The sequence below is a fragment of the Camarhynchus parvulus genome, chromosome 1 (genome assembly GCF_901933205.1).
Source record: "Camarhynchus parvulus chromosome 1, STF_HiC, whole genome shotgun sequence".
In the NCBI taxonomy this organism is placed as follows: Eukaryota; Metazoa; Chordata; class Aves; order Passeriformes; family Thraupidae; genus Camarhynchus; species Camarhynchus parvulus.
In genome coordinates, this window is record NC_044571.1 from 100,021,816 (window position 1) to 100,038,446 (window position 16,631).

General features: G+C 58.7%; 1 protein-coding gene across 2 annotated transcripts in view; it reads left to right on the plus strand.

Moving 5' to 3' along the window:
• Positions 1–16,631, plus strand: part of PDE2A (phosphodiesterase 2A) — a 39,460-nt gene extending 22,829 nt beyond the window's left edge. For both annotated transcript variants that reach the window (XM_030954739.1, XM_030954747.1), the window contains 29 exons: positions 6,695–6,784; positions 7,321–7,409; positions 7,847–7,956; positions 8,638–8,693; positions 8,769–8,828; positions 8,927–9,086; positions 9,174–9,226; positions 9,716–9,790; positions 9,901–9,942; positions 10,028–10,096; positions 10,211–10,341; positions 10,473–10,584; positions 10,669–10,708; positions 11,147–11,210; positions 11,301–11,379; positions 11,463–11,640; positions 12,567–12,679; positions 12,938–13,015; positions 13,212–13,334; positions 13,539–13,609; positions 13,989–14,111; positions 14,215–14,302; positions 14,412–14,459; positions 14,567–14,641; positions 14,798–14,897; positions 15,127–15,239; positions 15,498–15,536; positions 15,682–15,788; positions 15,997–16,631. In XM_030954739.1, the coding sequence (XP_030810599.1) occupies positions 6,695–6,784; positions 7,321–7,409; positions 7,847–7,956; positions 8,638–8,693; positions 8,769–8,828; positions 8,927–9,086; positions 9,174–9,226; positions 9,716–9,790; positions 9,901–9,942; positions 10,028–10,096; positions 10,211–10,341; positions 10,473–10,584; positions 10,669–10,708; positions 11,147–11,210; positions 11,301–11,379; positions 11,463–11,640; positions 12,567–12,679; positions 12,938–13,015; positions 13,212–13,334; positions 13,539–13,609; positions 13,989–14,111; positions 14,215–14,302; positions 14,412–14,459; positions 14,567–14,641; positions 14,798–14,897; positions 15,127–15,239; positions 15,498–15,536; positions 15,682–15,788; positions 15,997–16,222 (2,712 nt within the window). In that variant the 3' untranslated portion in view covers positions 16,223–16,631. The remainder of the gene's footprint in view (positions 1–6,694; positions 6,785–7,320; positions 7,410–7,846; positions 7,957–8,637; positions 8,694–8,768; positions 8,829–8,926; positions 9,087–9,173; positions 9,227–9,715; positions 9,791–9,900; positions 9,943–10,027; positions 10,097–10,210; positions 10,342–10,472; positions 10,585–10,668; positions 10,709–11,146; positions 11,211–11,300; positions 11,380–11,462; positions 11,641–12,566; positions 12,680–12,937; positions 13,016–13,211; positions 13,335–13,538; positions 13,610–13,988; positions 14,112–14,214; positions 14,303–14,411; positions 14,460–14,566; positions 14,642–14,797; positions 14,898–15,126; positions 15,240–15,497; positions 15,537–15,681; positions 15,789–15,996) is intronic.

Sequence of the window (16,631 nt, forward strand, 5' to 3'; positions counted from 1 at the left end):
CCAGCAATGCCATGTCCCAGGAATGCCCATCATGCCAACTCCCTCCCAGCACTGCCACTGCTGGCACCCCAAGCTGGGTGCCAGGATGTCTCTGTCCTTTGGGGTGCAGGCACCTGCATAGCAGGGATTCTCCTAACCATGGAGCAGCTTCCCTGCAGCAGCTGCAGGAGGGCCCATGTGCCCCTCCCTGACATGAGTTAGGGACAAGTGACATGGGGCTGAGGGGGTCCCTTTCCCCCTCTCTGACGTGGCTTAGAGACAAGTGACAGTGAGACCCCCAGCCCTCACCACTTCTTTCTTAGAATAGTGATCTAATTAGTGACAAACTAGTGACAGATCATTAGGCTGGTGGCCGAGCCTGCTGTTCCAAGAAGGCCACGATGTTCTGGGGACGGAAATCCTTGAGGAGTGTGGCTGCTGTCCCGATTTGTCCCGCCCGACAAAGGGACATCAACAGGAAGCAACCTTGACTCCAGCCCAGTTCTCTTGGCCCCGGGAGGCCAAGCCAGGATGTGGGGGGACAGACCAGCAGCACCCCAAGGGCTTGTGAGCTGCCAGAGGTTAGGAAATTTGCTTGGTTCAGCAAACTTCCCACTCAGAACGTGCAGGGTCCTCCGGGAGTGGCATCTGTCTGGTTGCAGGCTGTAGAAATTCCATGTGCAAATGGTCTGCGCAAATGTCCTGTGCAGTGTGAGCATGCCAGGCTCCAGCCAGGCTGACGTATGGGTGAGGAGGAGGAGGATGGGGTAAGGGATGCACTGAGCTCCGGGGAGACACTGGGCTCAGCACGGCTCATTCCACCTGAACCAAACTCTGTGGCACTCTTAGTGCCACTCTAAGCAGGTCTTGCGTGGCCATGACGCTTTGCAGGTAGGGAAACTGAGGTAGGAAACCTCCACAGAAAGGGAAACTGAGGTAAGCACAGGCATGCAGGGCTACTTGTGTGATTTTTTGGGATGGCTAATTCCACAGATTTGAGTCCTCCAGCCCTTGGGAGCCTCAGCCTGGATCACTGGGTGCCAGGGTAGCTCCATGACAGGGTCCTGCACCTCAGCCCTTGCTTCCCATCCATACATTGCAACAGGACCCCAGGCAAATGACCATGAGGAGACAAGAGATATCCCAGAAGTGTTTCCTTCCTGTTTGCCCTCATTATCCCCCTGGAAAAGATGAGGTAATTAAGGAGCTACCGTGTTGCAGGTTGTTGCTGCCTGATTAGATTAAAGCAATGTAATTTGGGACTAAGAGCGGTGCTGGGAGGAAATGGATGGATGGCTTCCCAACTGGAGTTGGGCAGAGCTGCCAGCTCTACCTTCCATCCATCCCTCCATCCTCTGCTGCCCTGGACCTTGCTCCAGGGACACTGCTAGAGGGTTATCAGGGGTGCTGCTTTGGGGCACTAGGGATTCCGCTGTTTTCTCACTCCTACAGAGAGGATTTCCTGGGGAATTGTGACTGCGGGGCAGAGGGAAGGAGCCTGGAGCAGTGTGGGGGTGACAGAGACAGGGTGGCAGGGTGTCAGCAGTGTAACAGCCTCTTGCAGAGCTGAAGGGTGTCAGGGATGCTGCCTCTATTTCCCCAGCTCTGTGGGGAGGATTCCCTGGGAAATTGTGGCTTTGGGCTGGGGGAAGGAGCAGTGCAGGGAACAGGGACAGGGTGACAGGGTTTGAGCAGTGTCACTCTGCCCACAGTACAGCTGGTGACCTGCTGCCTTCAGGAGCTGCTTCCCTGCTCCTTAGCTGAGTTTCCCCATCCATCCCCGATGTCAGAGCTGTGCTCTCCTGCCTGGCCCTGCCCCTGGTTGTTAGGCCGGCGTTGCCACAGAGCTGGGCTATATTTAACCACCACGGCCAGAGCAGCCAGGGGAGAGCAGCCCCCCAGGATTGGAGGGAGCTGGGGCGGCTCAGCATTGCTGGAGGTGGGAGAGGAGGATGAATCATGGCTCAGGGATATTTTGGGATATTTTTAATGCCGCCAGATTGCTCGGCAAATGCTTGGGCAGGGCGGCGCGGGCGCGGGCTGGGTGTTTGCTGGCAGCTGTGGCTCAGCTTGGAGGCCCAGGGGGATCAGCTGCTCCCCGTGGTGCTGTCACTCTGCAGCCATGCACTGGAGAGGTGACAAAGGCAGGGACATCTGTCCCCGTGCACTTGGAAACAACTCTGGGTGTGATGGGTGGGGGCAAAAGGGGGTCTTGGAGCAGCATCTTCCTCCTTGAAGGGGAGGCAAGAGGGGAAAATGTTTCCCCATCACTTTCCCTGGAAAGGGGAAAGGGCTGGGAAAAGGCAGAGCGAGTGTGGGTGTGTCTGCCTACAGGGCTGTGGTGGATAGGGAGCCCTTGGACAGGGACAGGTAGCCAGGCACCCTGTGGGTGGGACACAAGGAGTGGTGAGGGGCTCGGCAGGTGGAGGTAGGCTGCCTCCCAGAAATCCAAACGGGATTTTGCTTTTCACCTGTCAAATGTAACAAGATCCAGAGGCTGGTGGCTAAAAATGCATCCTACCTGAAGAGACCTCAGTGAGAGGGAGCCCTAAGCCCCCAGCACCAGCTCTCAGCCTTGCAAGAGGTGACCACATGGTCACCCTCCTCATCCATGGCTCTGATTGGGAGGGAATTCCCTGGGGAGCAGCTCCTCTGTCCTTGAAGTCTGCAAACCCCCTGTGAGAGACATTGGGGCCAGTGAGACAGGCAGCAGGGGGGTCATTTGCTGTGCCCCAGACCCCTCCTCGCTGTGTTCTGCACTCCCAAGCATCCCAATTCCTTTGCAACCTGGACCTCAAATCCATTGAGAAGCATCTGCATGGGATGTAGGTACTGGGATGTGCTGCCCACTCAGCATCTTGGAAGGTCTAATTTGATTTGGGGCCCACAATTGGGGGTGAAGTTGTCCAGACAGAGCGATGTCCAGCTCCATCCCAGAGGTGATTGCTCAGGCAGGGGCTAATAGACTAATCCACTACCAAAATTAATTGGGCTCATTTTCCCTGTGCTCACAGATGGATAAGGTCCCATTGGAGGGCAGGAGCTGAGCGAGCTCTGAGAGCTCACTGTGCCATGGATGCCTCAAGCTCAAGCGGTCACCTCTGGCAGATCATTTACTTGGAATCCTTACAGCAAAGCTGGGCTGGAAGCTCGGCAGGGAGATGATTCATTTCCTTGAGGTTCTTTGGGGAGGGTTGTGGCAGGAGCCTGGGCTGCTGCCAGCATCCCCCTGCAGAATCAGCACCCATGGGTGCTCTGGCAGCGATGGCAGGATCCATCTGGGGCCTCCCCAGCCCAGCATCCCCTTGCAAGGCAGGCTGGGGGTGCTGCAGCCCTGCTCAGCACTCCTCTAGGAGCAGGATGCTTCCAGGCACCTGGAATTGCTGCCTGGCTCTCTGGGCCTGCTTTCCCATGGTGAAAGAGGAATCCAGTGGGTGGCAGGTCCCTGTTCTGAGCTCTGCTTCATGCAAACTCTACTCAGTGAGTGCTCAGGTGTGTCCTACCTCAGAGAGAGACCCCAAGGTGCAGGTACCCTCAGGAGGGCTGAACATCCCAGTGGGTGCCTCACTGCACTGGATCCAGGGACACTGCACCTCCTCACCCTTGGGGGGCCTCCGTTCATCTCCCAGGAGCAAGGCCAGGAGAAGGGGTGCGAGCTCAGAGACCCGAGACCCTGTGGTGTCAGTGTCCTCCTCCTCCAGGTCCCCACCCTCCACATGGCAGGTGTGAAATGAACCTTTCTGGAGAGGAAGCTGGCCAGGATGGGGTTTCTCTATTTCATAAACATCCAGAGAAGCTGGGGGTGCCAGGGAGGACAAACCAAGCTTCCACAGCTGGTGGGGGTGGGGAGGGGGTCAGGGGACAGACGTTGCTGATCCTCTTGAAAAAAGTCATGTTTTCACTGCTGGTGAATTCCCTCTGATAAAAAAAGCTGTTTTTAAATCCCAGCAGGATCTATGGAAGCCTGGGATGGGGGCTTGGGAGCCTGTGCTGGGGGGACAGGATGCATGGGGACAAGATGCTTCTGCAGCTATCCAAAGGGAAAAAGAGGGGCAAAAACAGCAGGGGAGAGAAAGAGCCATTTTCCATGAGAGAGAGAGCAGGAGGTTGGTCTGTGGCAGGATTTGTCTTTGCCAGAGTGGGGGGGTCCATGTTGGAGCAGAGACAAATCCTTACTCCAAGGAGATGAATGGTGTCATTAATCTTCCACTGGCTCCAGTGGGAATACTGAGGCAGATATGGCTCTGGTGCTGCACCCACCATGGGATGATGGCCAAGGAGAGCTGGCAAAATTCCTGCCAGCACTGAGCTCCCGTGGGTCACCCTGTCAGCTCAGGGAGTCTGGCAGGGTGACATCAGTATCCTTGTCCTCTCGGGCCAGAGATAAGGTGACAACAGTCCCTGGGTGGAGGCTTCACAAGGCCATGTGTGTGCACCATGGGGACAGGACAGGGACAGGGTGCTGTTCACCTGCTCTGCAGGAGCAGCATCCTCAGCTCCTGGGGCTGTCAGTGATGCCATGCTATGCTGTGTTCCCTTCTCATACCCTGTCCTTGGATCTGTTCCCAAAGCCCTCTCTCCATGCCCATTTCCAGACAGCACTTCCCTCCAGAGCACCTGGGGTGATGCGGGTGTTGGACTCTGCTCCAGCAGCTAGGAATTGCAACCCCTCTATGCTTTCTCCTGTTCTAGTGAAGTTAATTAACCCCCTGTGCCCCCTTGGGAAGTGTTACCATTGCTCTGCCCTCCATGCAGATGGGATGCAAAGCAGGTGCTGGGAGCTCTTCCTGGGAGAGCTCTGGTCCCCACTGGGTGCAGGTACAGGGCTTGATGGGTCCTAGTGACATTCCTGGTGACAGGCATGGGCTGGCTGATGGTTTCATCTCTCCACTGGTGCTGGGGATGCATGTGCCAATGCAGCCTCATCCAAAGACCCCAACATTTGTGGAGTAGTGATGGATCCGAAGGAGCCTCCACCCAAACTGGAGCAGTGCCTGGATGGTGTGGATTGCTGGGAGTAGGACACAGGGGGCTCCTCAGCAAAGGGAAAGGCTGTTTATGGCAATAACTGGGATGTGGCTTTGGCAGTGGCTCTGGCTGTGCTGGCTCTGGGCCCAGGCTCTGTCCTGGCAGAGCCTCCAGAGTGGGTCTGCAGCATCCTACGGGCTGTGGGATAGGGTGGGAGGGTGTTGGGGTAAACCTCTGCTCTGGGCTGGAGGATGTGGACTGGGAGTGGGATGAGTGGGACAAATGGAATTAGTGGGATGAGCAAGTGGGATATGCAGGATGAGTGGGGCAAATGGAAGGAGTGGGATGAGCCATTGAATGGGATGAGCCATCGAGTGGGATGAGTGGGTTGAGCTGGATGAAAGGAACAAGCCATTGAGTGGGATGAGTGGGATGGGCAGGACAAGTGGGACAAGGAGTTGAGTGGGATGAGCCATCAAATGGGATGAGTTGGATGAACTGGATCAATATAGTGAATAGGCTGGGATGAGTGGGAGAAGTAGTTTAGCAGGATGAGTGGGATAAGTGGAATGAATGTGATGTCCTTCCTAGCCCACCCTCACTCTCTCTACCTTCTTGCTAGGCTTCAAACCCTCCTGCCAGCATCTGCTGCTGTCTCTTTGTCTTGGGAATATCTTCCTTTAGCTCCTGCAGCTTTCCCCTCACTGTTTCAGGGATGGACCTGTATTCCCAGCCCTAGTAAAGCCACCACCCATGCCCAGCTGCCACCTGTCCATCCCCACACCAAGGATGCCACTGGCAAGTGATGCCCCAAGCAGACCCAAGGGACCCGCTCAGGCTCTGCCCCATCTTCCCCTGCCCCAGGGGGCCACTGTGGAGGATCTGGTGGGACAGAGGGACAGCAGGACAGCCACCTGGCTGAGGCATGGCTGTATTCTACAGTGCATGTGTCTCCAGTGTGAGTAAGTGACTGGAGATGCGGCCCTGTTGGAATAACATCCAGTGCCCATGTCTTCAGCTGGAAGCACCCTCACCGCCAGCCACGCTCCCAGTGCCACTTGGATCTGGCCCCATGGCCAAGGATGCTGCCAGGGTGGGTGGGTGGCATGGCCCTGCAAGGGGCTGCTGTCCTGGATGGGGTCATGGAGTGCATGACAGTCCCCAGGTATGGTTATCGGGAACGGAACCTGAAGCCACCTGGCAAAGCTGGGACCAGAGGAAGAGCAAATCCCAACGCCATTATCCATCCCAAACGCCATGATTCTACTGTTTCCATCATAACATCATCCTTATCCCAGTCTCCCAGACAAGGGCTGGAGGCAGGAGCAGAGCTGGGAAGGTTGCACCACAGAGCCCCCTGTGCCCCCCAGCTTCTTTTCCACGTGTCCATCCTAACACCTCTGCCCTCCATGGGGTTGTAATCCCCAGATGAGCTTAATCCATCTCCTTGCCCCATTTCTCTTCTCACTGGTGCTTTATGGCATGGCTAGCACTGCGGGCAGTGTGGCTCAGTGCCAAAGCCTCCTCTCCCTTTTTGGGGGCCTCCCACCTCCCCACATGATGGACATTGACCAACACAGGAGGGTTTGGCTCCAAAAAAGGCACCAGGCAGACTGGAGGCCACTGCAAGGGGTCTGGGAACAGAAGGACCTGTGCCATGGTGGGGGTCAGAGAAGGTGGGTGCTGCAGTGCCCTTCTTCATGGAATCAACCCCCAGTGAGCCCCTGCTCTGCTCTTGTCTCTGCAGGATGCTCTGCTGAGCCTGGGGGCTGCGCTTGATGCCACCTCCCTGCGCGATGCCCTCCGCCATGCCCTTGTCACCCTGCTGCCCACCGTGGTAGGTGGGGGATGCATCTGCATCCCCTGGGGGGCTGGGAGGAATGCGGAGCAGAGCATCCTCCTCGGGTGGGTGGGGATTATGGGGCTGCTGAGACTCCCTGGACTGGGGGAAGCCCTGGAGGGAGCAGAGAGTGGATTATCTGCTGGTTGATGCTGGGGTTCAGCCTGGGGTGGTGTCTCTAGTGCAGAGTTCTCCCCCTCTATCGGCCACCTGTCACCACCTGGGTGCTGCTGGTGGCCCCAGGGTGCTGGTGGTGACCCTGGGGGTGCTGGTGGCCCTGATCTGGTGACCCTGATGCTGGTGGTGGCTGGGCATTGTGCCAGTGCCATGCCATGGGCCCCCCAGCCATGGGTGGGTGTGAATGGGGCACACGTGCACAGGTACCTGTGCACACCTGAGCAGGGCTCTGTGCGTGGGCAGGGCTGGGCTTGTGAATGTGTGCATGGGCCACTGCAGGTGTGCGCACGTGTTTGTGCACACATGTGGCTGTGCTCACGTGTTTGCACACACGTGTGGCTGCCCCTGTCCCCCAGGAGCACGTCTACATCTACCTGCTGGATGGGGACACACGGCTGCTCTGCGATGACCCCCCCCACGAGCTGCCGCCCAACGGGAAGCTCAGGTGAGCTCGGCCGCCTGCCCAGCCCTGGGCATGGATGGGCACACAGGGGTGGCCCAGCTGGAGTGCATGAACAGGCATGGTGTGTATGGAAGGCAGGAGGGTCTCCGTCCCTGTCCCCATCTCCATCCTTGTTCCATCTCCATACTTATGGCCATCTGCTTTCCTTTCCCATCCTCTTCTTCATCCTGGATGTGCACATATGCACAGGGGCTATGTGTTTGTGCAGGGACACACGTGTTGGCACAGGGGCTGTGTGCGTGCAGGAACACACACATTTGTGTCCAGGGGTTGTGCATGGCTGCAGTGACACACGTATGCACATGTGTTGCACAGTCCTTGAGCCTGTCCCTATCCCATGGGTGTCTCTGCCCAGGGGGTTGCCCCTTCCTGGGGGTTTACCTTCCCAGGGAGTGCTCAAAGTATCCCTGTCCCCACAGAGATGCTGTGCAGAAGCAGAAGCGGCTGGAATGTGGGGGGCTGCTCCCTGCAGAGCTCCCTGGCCGGCACCTGGGACCCCTGGCAGCGCCCCTGGCCCCTGGCACACAAGGTGGGAGCTGTGGGAAGGGTGCTCTTGGTGCAACACCCATGTATGGGGGTGTGGGTGTAGGGCTGGGTGGTGGGACAGGGAGGAGGATTGAGATGTGAGTGGATGGAGGGATGGATGGATGGATGGATGGATGGATGGATGGATGGATGGATGGATGGGTGGATGGATGGATGGATGGATGGATGGATGGATGGATGGATGGATGGATGGATGGATGGGTGGGTGGGATGGATGGATGGGTGGGTGGATGGATGGATGGATGGATGGATGGATGGATGGATGGATGGGTGGGTGGGTGGGTGGGTGGATGGATGGATGGATGGATGGATGGATGGATGGATGGATGGATGGATGGATGGATGGATGGTCGGTCCATGGGTGCTCAGAGGCAGTGGCTGAGGCAGCAGTGTGTGGGTGAGTGATGGATATATAGACAGGTGGGTAGAAACAGGTTGGAGGCATGAGAGACAGGTGGGCACTGGGACTGAGGGGTGCTCTCAGGGACAAGGAAGCAGAGAGGTGGGCAGATGGATAATGGATGGGTGGGAAGATGGAGAGATGGCTGGCTGAGTGGGTCATGACACATGGGGATGTAATGGGGTCCTGCACCCCAAGAGCTGAGTTCCACAGCTCCAAGCTGTCCCTGGGGCCCACCTGGGACCGACCCTCTCTTGCTTGCAGTGCTCATCATCCCGCTGGTGGACAAGAACAGTGGGGCTGTGGTTTGTGTCATCCTGGTGAGTGCAGGAACATGGGCAGGGCTCTGGGGACAGGGCCTGGCCATGAGGGTCCTGACACCACTGCTGCTCCAGGTGCACTGTGGCCAGCTGAGTGACTCAGATGAGCAGAACCTGCGTGCGCTAGAGAGACACGTGAGTGACTCCTTCTCAACTGCGGACCTGCCACCTGGGGACCTGCCACCCTTTCCCCCAGCCCTGCTGTTCCTTGTCCCTTCTGCCCAACCTTGCAGGCCCTGGTGGCAGTCCGGCGCCTGCAAGCCCTGCAGAAGCTGCAGCCCTGGCCCCAGGTCAGCCTCTCCACCAGCTCCTCCCAGACCTCTCTGGCCAAGCCTGAGAAGGCACCTGACAGCAGCTATAGTGACCTGGACTGCAAGATCCTACAGCTCTGTGGTAGGTGGGGGGACGCTGGAATGGGAGGGGTGTGTGGGCAGGGTGAAGCCATGCTCAGCCCCTCACAGCACTGTGACCCTCACACAGGGGAGCTGTATGACCTGGATGCCGCCTCGCTGCAGCTCAAGGTCATCAACTACGTGAGTAGCTGCTCCAGCAGCCCCCTGTCCCCATCTGCCCCCAGCCCCAGCACACACCAGGGAGACCTGTTTTATTTCAAAACAAGAAAATTCCCCAAAGCCAAGAAAAGCCTCAAGCATCAGCTGTGAAGACATCAGTAGTAACCAGAGTGAGCAGCCTTGTAACAACCATCAGTAGTCTCCAGAGTTAACAGTGCCACTCTCACACCAAAAACTCCTTGAGAGAACACACAGGTTCCTCACCTCTCCTGCTCTCTATCATTCTGTACCTCAGTATGACCCTCAGTAGTGTCCAGAGTGAGCAGCCTTCCCCTTGCCATCAGTAGCCTCCAGAGTGAACCTGCTGTGTCACAGGGAGGAGGTTCTGGGGAGGGGCACCACCTGTTCTCTGTGTGGGTGCCTTGGGCACAGGGAGGCACAGGAGGGGCTGGATTCTGCCTGGGGAGAGCTTGGGGCAGGCTGGGGTGCTGACCCTCCCTTACTCCCCAGCTGAAGCAGGAGACCCAGTCTCTGTGCTGCTGCCTCCTGCTCGTCTCTGAGGACAACCACCAGCTCTTCTGCCAGGTAGGTGCTGCTGGGACAGCCCCCCAAGCCTGACCCCCACAGAGAATTACAGGACACCCCCTGACATGGTGTCTTCCTCATGGGCACCCCCTCCTTCCCATCTTTTCCAGGTGGTGGGGGACCGTGTCCTGGATGAGGAGATCAGCTTTTCAGTGAGCAAGGGGAGGTGGTGAGGGGTTGGGAGGTCAGGGAGTGGGCAATGGGTGCTGTGCACTAACATGTTCCCTTTCCCCACAGCTCACCTTTGGGCGCCTGGGGCAGGTGGTGGAGGACAAGAAGCCCATCACCCTGAAAGACGTCAGTGAGGTGGGTACCAGCTGTGTGTCTTCCCCACCTGGGGACACGGGTGTCACCTCAGTGTCCCATGGGGCTTCCTGGAGTGGGCCAGGGGTTCCAGCCCCATCTTGCCTCTCCCTGCAGGAGGAGCACAAGCAGCTGAGCAGCATGCTGGGCTGCGAGGTCACCTCCATGCTCTGTGTCCCTGTCATTAGCCGGGCCACCTCCCAGGTGGTGGCACTGGCCTGCGCCTTCAACAAACTGAGTGGGGAGAGGTGAGCAGCGTTTTGGCTGGGGCTCTCTGTGGGGCTGCACGCCCTCACTTTTGGGGTGCTGGAGCATTGTCCCCATGGAGAAGGGGGGGGACGACCAATGGGGACGGACAACTGAGGTGTGCCCCCGCCAGCTTCACAGACACGGACGAGCACAAGATCCAGCACTGCTTCTGCTACACCTCCACGGTGCTCACGAGCACCCTGGCCTTCCAGAAGGAGCAGAAGCTCAAGTGTGAGTGCCAGGTGAGCATGTGCAGGGCCGTGCCACGTGCGTGTGTGTGCCCCATCTTGCACTGGTCACTAATGGCATTCTCTCTGTCCCCCCAGGCCCTGCTGCAGGTGGCCAAGAACCTCTTCACCCACTTGGGTAGGTGCACTGGAGAGCACCCGTGGTGAGGGAGTGGAATGGGGCACGGATGACCACCCCCATCCCCAGCCCTGGAGGGTGGTAGCAATGGGGTCTCTGTCCCCAGCCAGGGAGAACCTTGTCCCCTTGTTGGGGAATGGTAACAGAAGGGTCATATGAGCTGGCACAGAACCTGGCATGCACTGATGCTGCATGGCTATGTGCATGCCTGTAGCATGACCACAGAGCTCTTAGAAACATGTGCAGCTGCACTGCTGCACACACGCATGTGCAGCTCACACGTGCACATGGCCCACACTGCCCCTGTCCCTCTGTGTCCCCCAGACTTCCTGCTGGGACCCTGAGCTAAACCCTCCCCCTGCTTTCACTGCATGAGTGGGGATGAGGGGGCAGTGCTGCCTGGCTGGGGTCCCTGACCCTTCACTGCTACCCCTGCAGATGATGTCTCTGTCCTGCTGCAGGAGATCATTACGGAGGCCCGGAACCTCAGCAATGCTGAGATGTGAGTGGTGGTGGTGGGGCACGTGGGTAAGGGGACACAGGGGGACACCGAGCTCCCCTGTGGTGAGAATGGCGGCGGTGTGTCTTGCAGATGCTCTGTGTTCCTGCTGGACCGGCTCAGTCACGAGCTGGTGGCCAAGGTGTTCGATGGTGGAGTGGTGGATGACGAGGTGAGCACAGCATGGAGCTGGGGGGCCTGGCGTTGTGTCCTTCCCCACAGGCCTTGCTGGTGATCCCCTTCCCCTGCCCACAGAGCTACGAGATCCGCATCCCAGCAGACCAGGGCATCGCTGGGCACGTGGCCACCACGGGCAAGATCCTGAACATCAAGGATGCCTACTCACACCCGCTCTTCTACCGCGGGGTGGATGACAGCACCGGCTTCCGCACCCGCAACATCCTCTGTTTCCCCATCAAGAATGAGAGCCAGGGTGAGCGAGGGATGGGAGCACACTGGGAAGAAGGCGGCACAGGTCGGGCCCAGCAGGTGTCTTAGCACATGGTTGTTTGGTCACCCATCATGTGGACATGTCCCCAGCATGCAGGCATGGGCACAGCATCATCCCCAGCCTGTGGGCATGAATCCTGTTCAAGCACAGGGGCACAATCCTGGCTCAGCCCTGTCCCCAGCATGTGAACACCCTTCTGTCCCCAGCCCATGGGCACCATTCTGTCCCCAGCCCGTACACAGAGCACTGCCCCAGCACATGGGCATGACCCTGTCCCAGTCCCATGGTCACAGTGCTGTCCCCAGCATCAGGGCAGCATTCTGTCCCATGAATGTGGGCATGGTCCTGTCCTGACCCTTGGGCTCAGTGCTGTCTCCTGGCACAAGGGCACAGTTCCTGGGTGTGATCCTGTCCCCTTGCAGACAAACACAGCACTGACCCCAGCACACGGACGTGACCTTGTCCTAGTCCATGGGCTCGGCGTGGTCCCTGGACACCTACAGACACTCAGCACTGTTCCCCAGCCCATGGCCATGATTCTGTCCCAGCCCATGGGCACAGCACTGTCCTTGAGCACATGGGCATGATCATGTACCCTGTATGTGGGCATGATCCTGTCCACCAACACATGAGCACAGTACTGTCCCTGGGCATAAGCCTGTCCCAGCTCCTGGGCATAGCACTGTCCTCAGCCCACAGGCACAGAACTGTCCCCAGAATGTGGGTGTCATGCTGTTCCCAGAATGTGGGTGTCATGCTGTCCCCAGCCCACAGGCACCGCACTCTCCCTGCCACTTGGGCACAGCCCTGCTCTAAGCCCACGGACACGGTGCTGTCCCCAGCATACAGACATGACCCTGTTCCCAGCACAAGGGCCTGATACCCCTGCTGTCCCCTCTCTGCTCCAGAGGTCATTGGGGTGGCAGAGCTGGTCAACAAGATCAATGGCCCTTGGTTCAGCAAGTTCGATGAGGACCTGGCCACTGCCTTCTCCATCTACTGCGGCATCAGCATCGCCCATGTATGTGCTGGGGGTCCTCCACTTGGAGGGGGTCACACACAGTGTGGGCTTCCAGCTCTGCCACAGCACAGAGGGATGGGGATGGGGGGATGTGTGTGTGTGTGTGGGGTCCCCATTCCTTGGGGACAAGTGGTGGTGGCCATGGGATGGGAAGGGAATTCATGGGCACAAAGATGTGCTGTGGTGCCAGGGTGGGCTGGGGGTGCTGGAGGTGTCTGCCCACCCCCAGCACTCCCATCCCCTGATCCTGCCCCACAGTCCCTGCTGTACAAGAAGGTGAATGAGGCACAGTACCGAAGCCACCTGGCCAATGAGATGATGATGTACCACATGAAGGTGAGGTAGCATGAGGACAGGGACAGGGATGGGGACCCCCGCTGTCAGCATGGTGCCCCCACACTTTATCCCAAGGTGGCCACACAGCTGGGTGGTGGTGATACCCCAGGGCTCTCTGCTCTCACTGTGGTTCATGTGGCCTTTGGGATGCCTGGTGACCTGGCCACAGAGTGGGTCACTGGCTATGGCTCTGCAGGTGTCTGATGATGAGTACACCAAACTGCTGAGCGAGGGCATCCAGCCTGTGTCCACCATTGACCCCAACTTTGCCAGCTTCACCTACACACCACGCTCACTGCCTGAGGACGACACCTCCATGGTGAGGACCATGGGGACAACTCTCAGCTGCCACCATCCCCTGCCTGGCCTCAGTCAGGTCATATATCCCAACCCCGGGGTGCTGGGGTGAAGGGATGTGGTTGCACCCCTGAGCATCTTCCTGCTGAGCAGGGGCAGGGGTGGCTCGTGGGGGACCTTGCTGGGCATTGTCATTCCTTGCCACCCATTCTATCCCCTCTGCCAGGCCATCCTGAGCATGCTGCAAGACATGAATTTCATCAACAACTACAAGATGGACCGTCAGACACTCACCAGGTGAGTGAGTCCCTATCCCTGTCCACTTTCCCTGTCTCCATCCTCATTTCCATCCCCATCCACCTACCTCATCCCTTCCGTCTCCTTCCCTATCCCTGTCCACACCCATGTCCCTGTCCCCATCCACATCCTCATCCCTGTCCACCTTCTCTGTCCCCTGTCCATATCCTCATCCCTATCCCTATGCCCACCCCCATGCAGATAACTGTCTACCTTCCCTGTCCCCATCCCCTCCCATCACCCCTCCCCAACCCTTCCCCATCCCATCCCATCCCATCCCCATCCCCATCCTCATGCCCGTGCCTGCCTGGTGGGCACCAGGCAAGGTGGAGGTCCCTGTGGGGTGAGACCCACCCTGCATGGCTCTGGCCCTGTCCAGGTTCTGCCTGATGGTAAAGAAGGGGTACCGTGACCCCCCCTACCACAACTGGATGCACGCCTTCTCCGTCTCCCACTTCTGCTACCTGCTCTACAAGAACCTGGAGCTCGTTAACTACCTGGAGTAAGGCCAGGTGCTATCCCTGCCCCTGTTCTCCAACCCCTGTCCTGGCTGGGGTGCTCCCTGCTCTCCTGCCTGCCTCAGTTTCCCTCCTCCCCCTCCCCAGAGACATCGAGATCTTTGCCCTCTTCATCTCCTGCATGTGCCATGACCTGGACCACAGAGGAACAAATAACTCCTTCCAGGTGGCCTCGGTGAGCCGAGCCCAGAGCTGGGATGGGCAAGGGGGAAGGAGAGGTATGGGGACAGCTGTGGGGGTCTTCACCCCCATAGTTCCATCATGCTGGCTGCTCTACCTTGCAGAAATCGGTCCTGGCCGCGCTCTACAGTTCAGAGGGCTCTGTCATGGAGGTGAGATCCCCCAAATTTCTCACTGCCCATCTCCCCTGGGTTCTGGCTGCGTGGCAGTATCCGTGCCTGCCCCCTGCCTGCTTTCACGGTCCTGCCTTCTCCCGCAGAGGCATCACTTTGCCCAAGCCATTGCTATCCTCAACAGCCAAGGCTGCAACATCTTTGACCACTTCTCCAGAAAGGTGAGCCCCCCACACAAACACCTCTCTCCTGCCACGCCCTGCCCATGCTGAGCCCCTGCGTCCTCTCCAGACCTCCTGCTCCCCATCCGTGGATCCCAGGGGGTGTGGGAGCTGGCAGGGGCACAGAGCTGGTCACGGCAGCTGCCTTGCCCACAGGACTACCAGCGCATGCTGGACTTGATGCGGGACATCATCCTGGCCACCGACCTGGCCCACCACCTCCGCATCTTCAAGGATCTCCAGAAAATGGCAGAAGGTGAAGATCCTCAATGGAGATTGGGATTGGGATTTGAGGGGTGGTAGGAACTCATCCCACCAAGGCTGGGAGGTGGCACAGGAGGTTCTTATGTCAGGGGTGATAAGGGCTGGGACATGACACAGAAGGTTCTGGCTGTCCCTAAAGTGCTCACATGTGGCGTGATGGGGGTTTTGGAGCTCTGTCCTGAGCCGCCCATCCCAAGCCCTGCCCCACACTGTGCCCACAGTGGGATATGACCCCAAGAACAAGCAGCACCGCAGCCTGCTGCTCTGCCTGCTCATGACCTCCTGTGACCTGTCTGACCAGACCAAGGGCTGGAAGACCACCAGGAAGATTGCAGTGAGTGCCACACCATGGAGCTAAACCCCTGAATGCCACCTCAGAACCCACCTAGGCCACCTGCATGTCCCCAGGCACACACCTGCTCCTCATGGGGTGGGTTCCTCCATGCAGGACCCTGAACCATGCAGAACCCAGTCCCTCCAAGCCAGACAATATCCCTGCTTGATTCAGAGCTGTGGGAAGGGGTCTGGAGGGCAGTGGGGATGGGGGATCATCCCAGGATGGATCCCCTGTGCTGACACTCGTCTCTTGCAGGAGCTGATCTACAAGGAGTTCTTCTCCCAGGGTGACCTGGTAGGTACCAGCTGGCAGGGTTGGGCTTGGCCAGTGCTCCTAGACAGCACCAAAGGGATGGGGGGTGTGGGCAGTGGGCAGAGAGGTCTTGCCTGGGAATGGGGCAAAGCACCACTGGCACTGATCCCCCTTGCCACCCATGCAGGAGAAAGCCATGGGGAACAGCCCACTGGAGATGATGGACCGGGAGAAGGCCTACATCCCCGAGCTCCAGATCAGCTTCATGGAGCACATTGCCATGCCCATCTACAAGTGAGCCCCAGTGCTGGTGCTGGGATGGGGAGGACCCCCTGCCACCCCCACCTCCATCAGGGGGAGATTGGGTGCTGTGTGTGCCAAGTCTTGCAGATGCTGGGGGGCGTTCCAGGCAGTGGGGATGGGGGTTGCACTCAACCAAGGGGGTTGCATTGGAGTAAGGGGTGCAGCCCTGTGCTGATGGAATGCATCCCCCACTCCCCAGATTGCTGCAGGATCTCTTCCCCAAGGCAGCGGAGCTCTACGAGCGGGTGGCCAGCAACCGGGAGCAGTGGACCAAGGTCTCCCACAAATTCACCATCCGGGGGTTGCCCAGTAACAACTCCCTGGACTTTCTGGATGAGGAATATGACCCACAGGCCCCTGACCCCCAGCTCAATGGCTGCCTGGAACCTGAGGTGGGGCAGCCCGCCGAGGCTGGGGCTGAGTGAAGAAGGCGACGGGGGGCCACAGCCATGGCTGGGCTGGGAGCATCCCCAAGCCTCATCCCCCAGCTCCTGGGGAGGAGGTTTGGGGGGATATCAGTGAATCTGGACTACCACAGCAAGGGCTGTGTGCTGCCAGCAGCCGCCACTGGTCCTTCCCCACCACTGAGTGACTATCTCCTCCCTCCGGGGCGGGTGTTCAGGTGTCCCGTCCACCTGGTAGTCCATGGGACACTGCCTTGGTGGCTGGGAGCACCAAGGGACCCAGTGGGGCTGGGGGATGGATGTGCTTTAAGCTGCCTTAAGACTGCAGGTCCTGTCCCCATGGGGTGACAATAAGTACGATGTCCTTGTTGGAAGCACCCATAGAGGGCTGGGTCACCATGACATGGGTGTGCATGGGTCAGCAGGACAG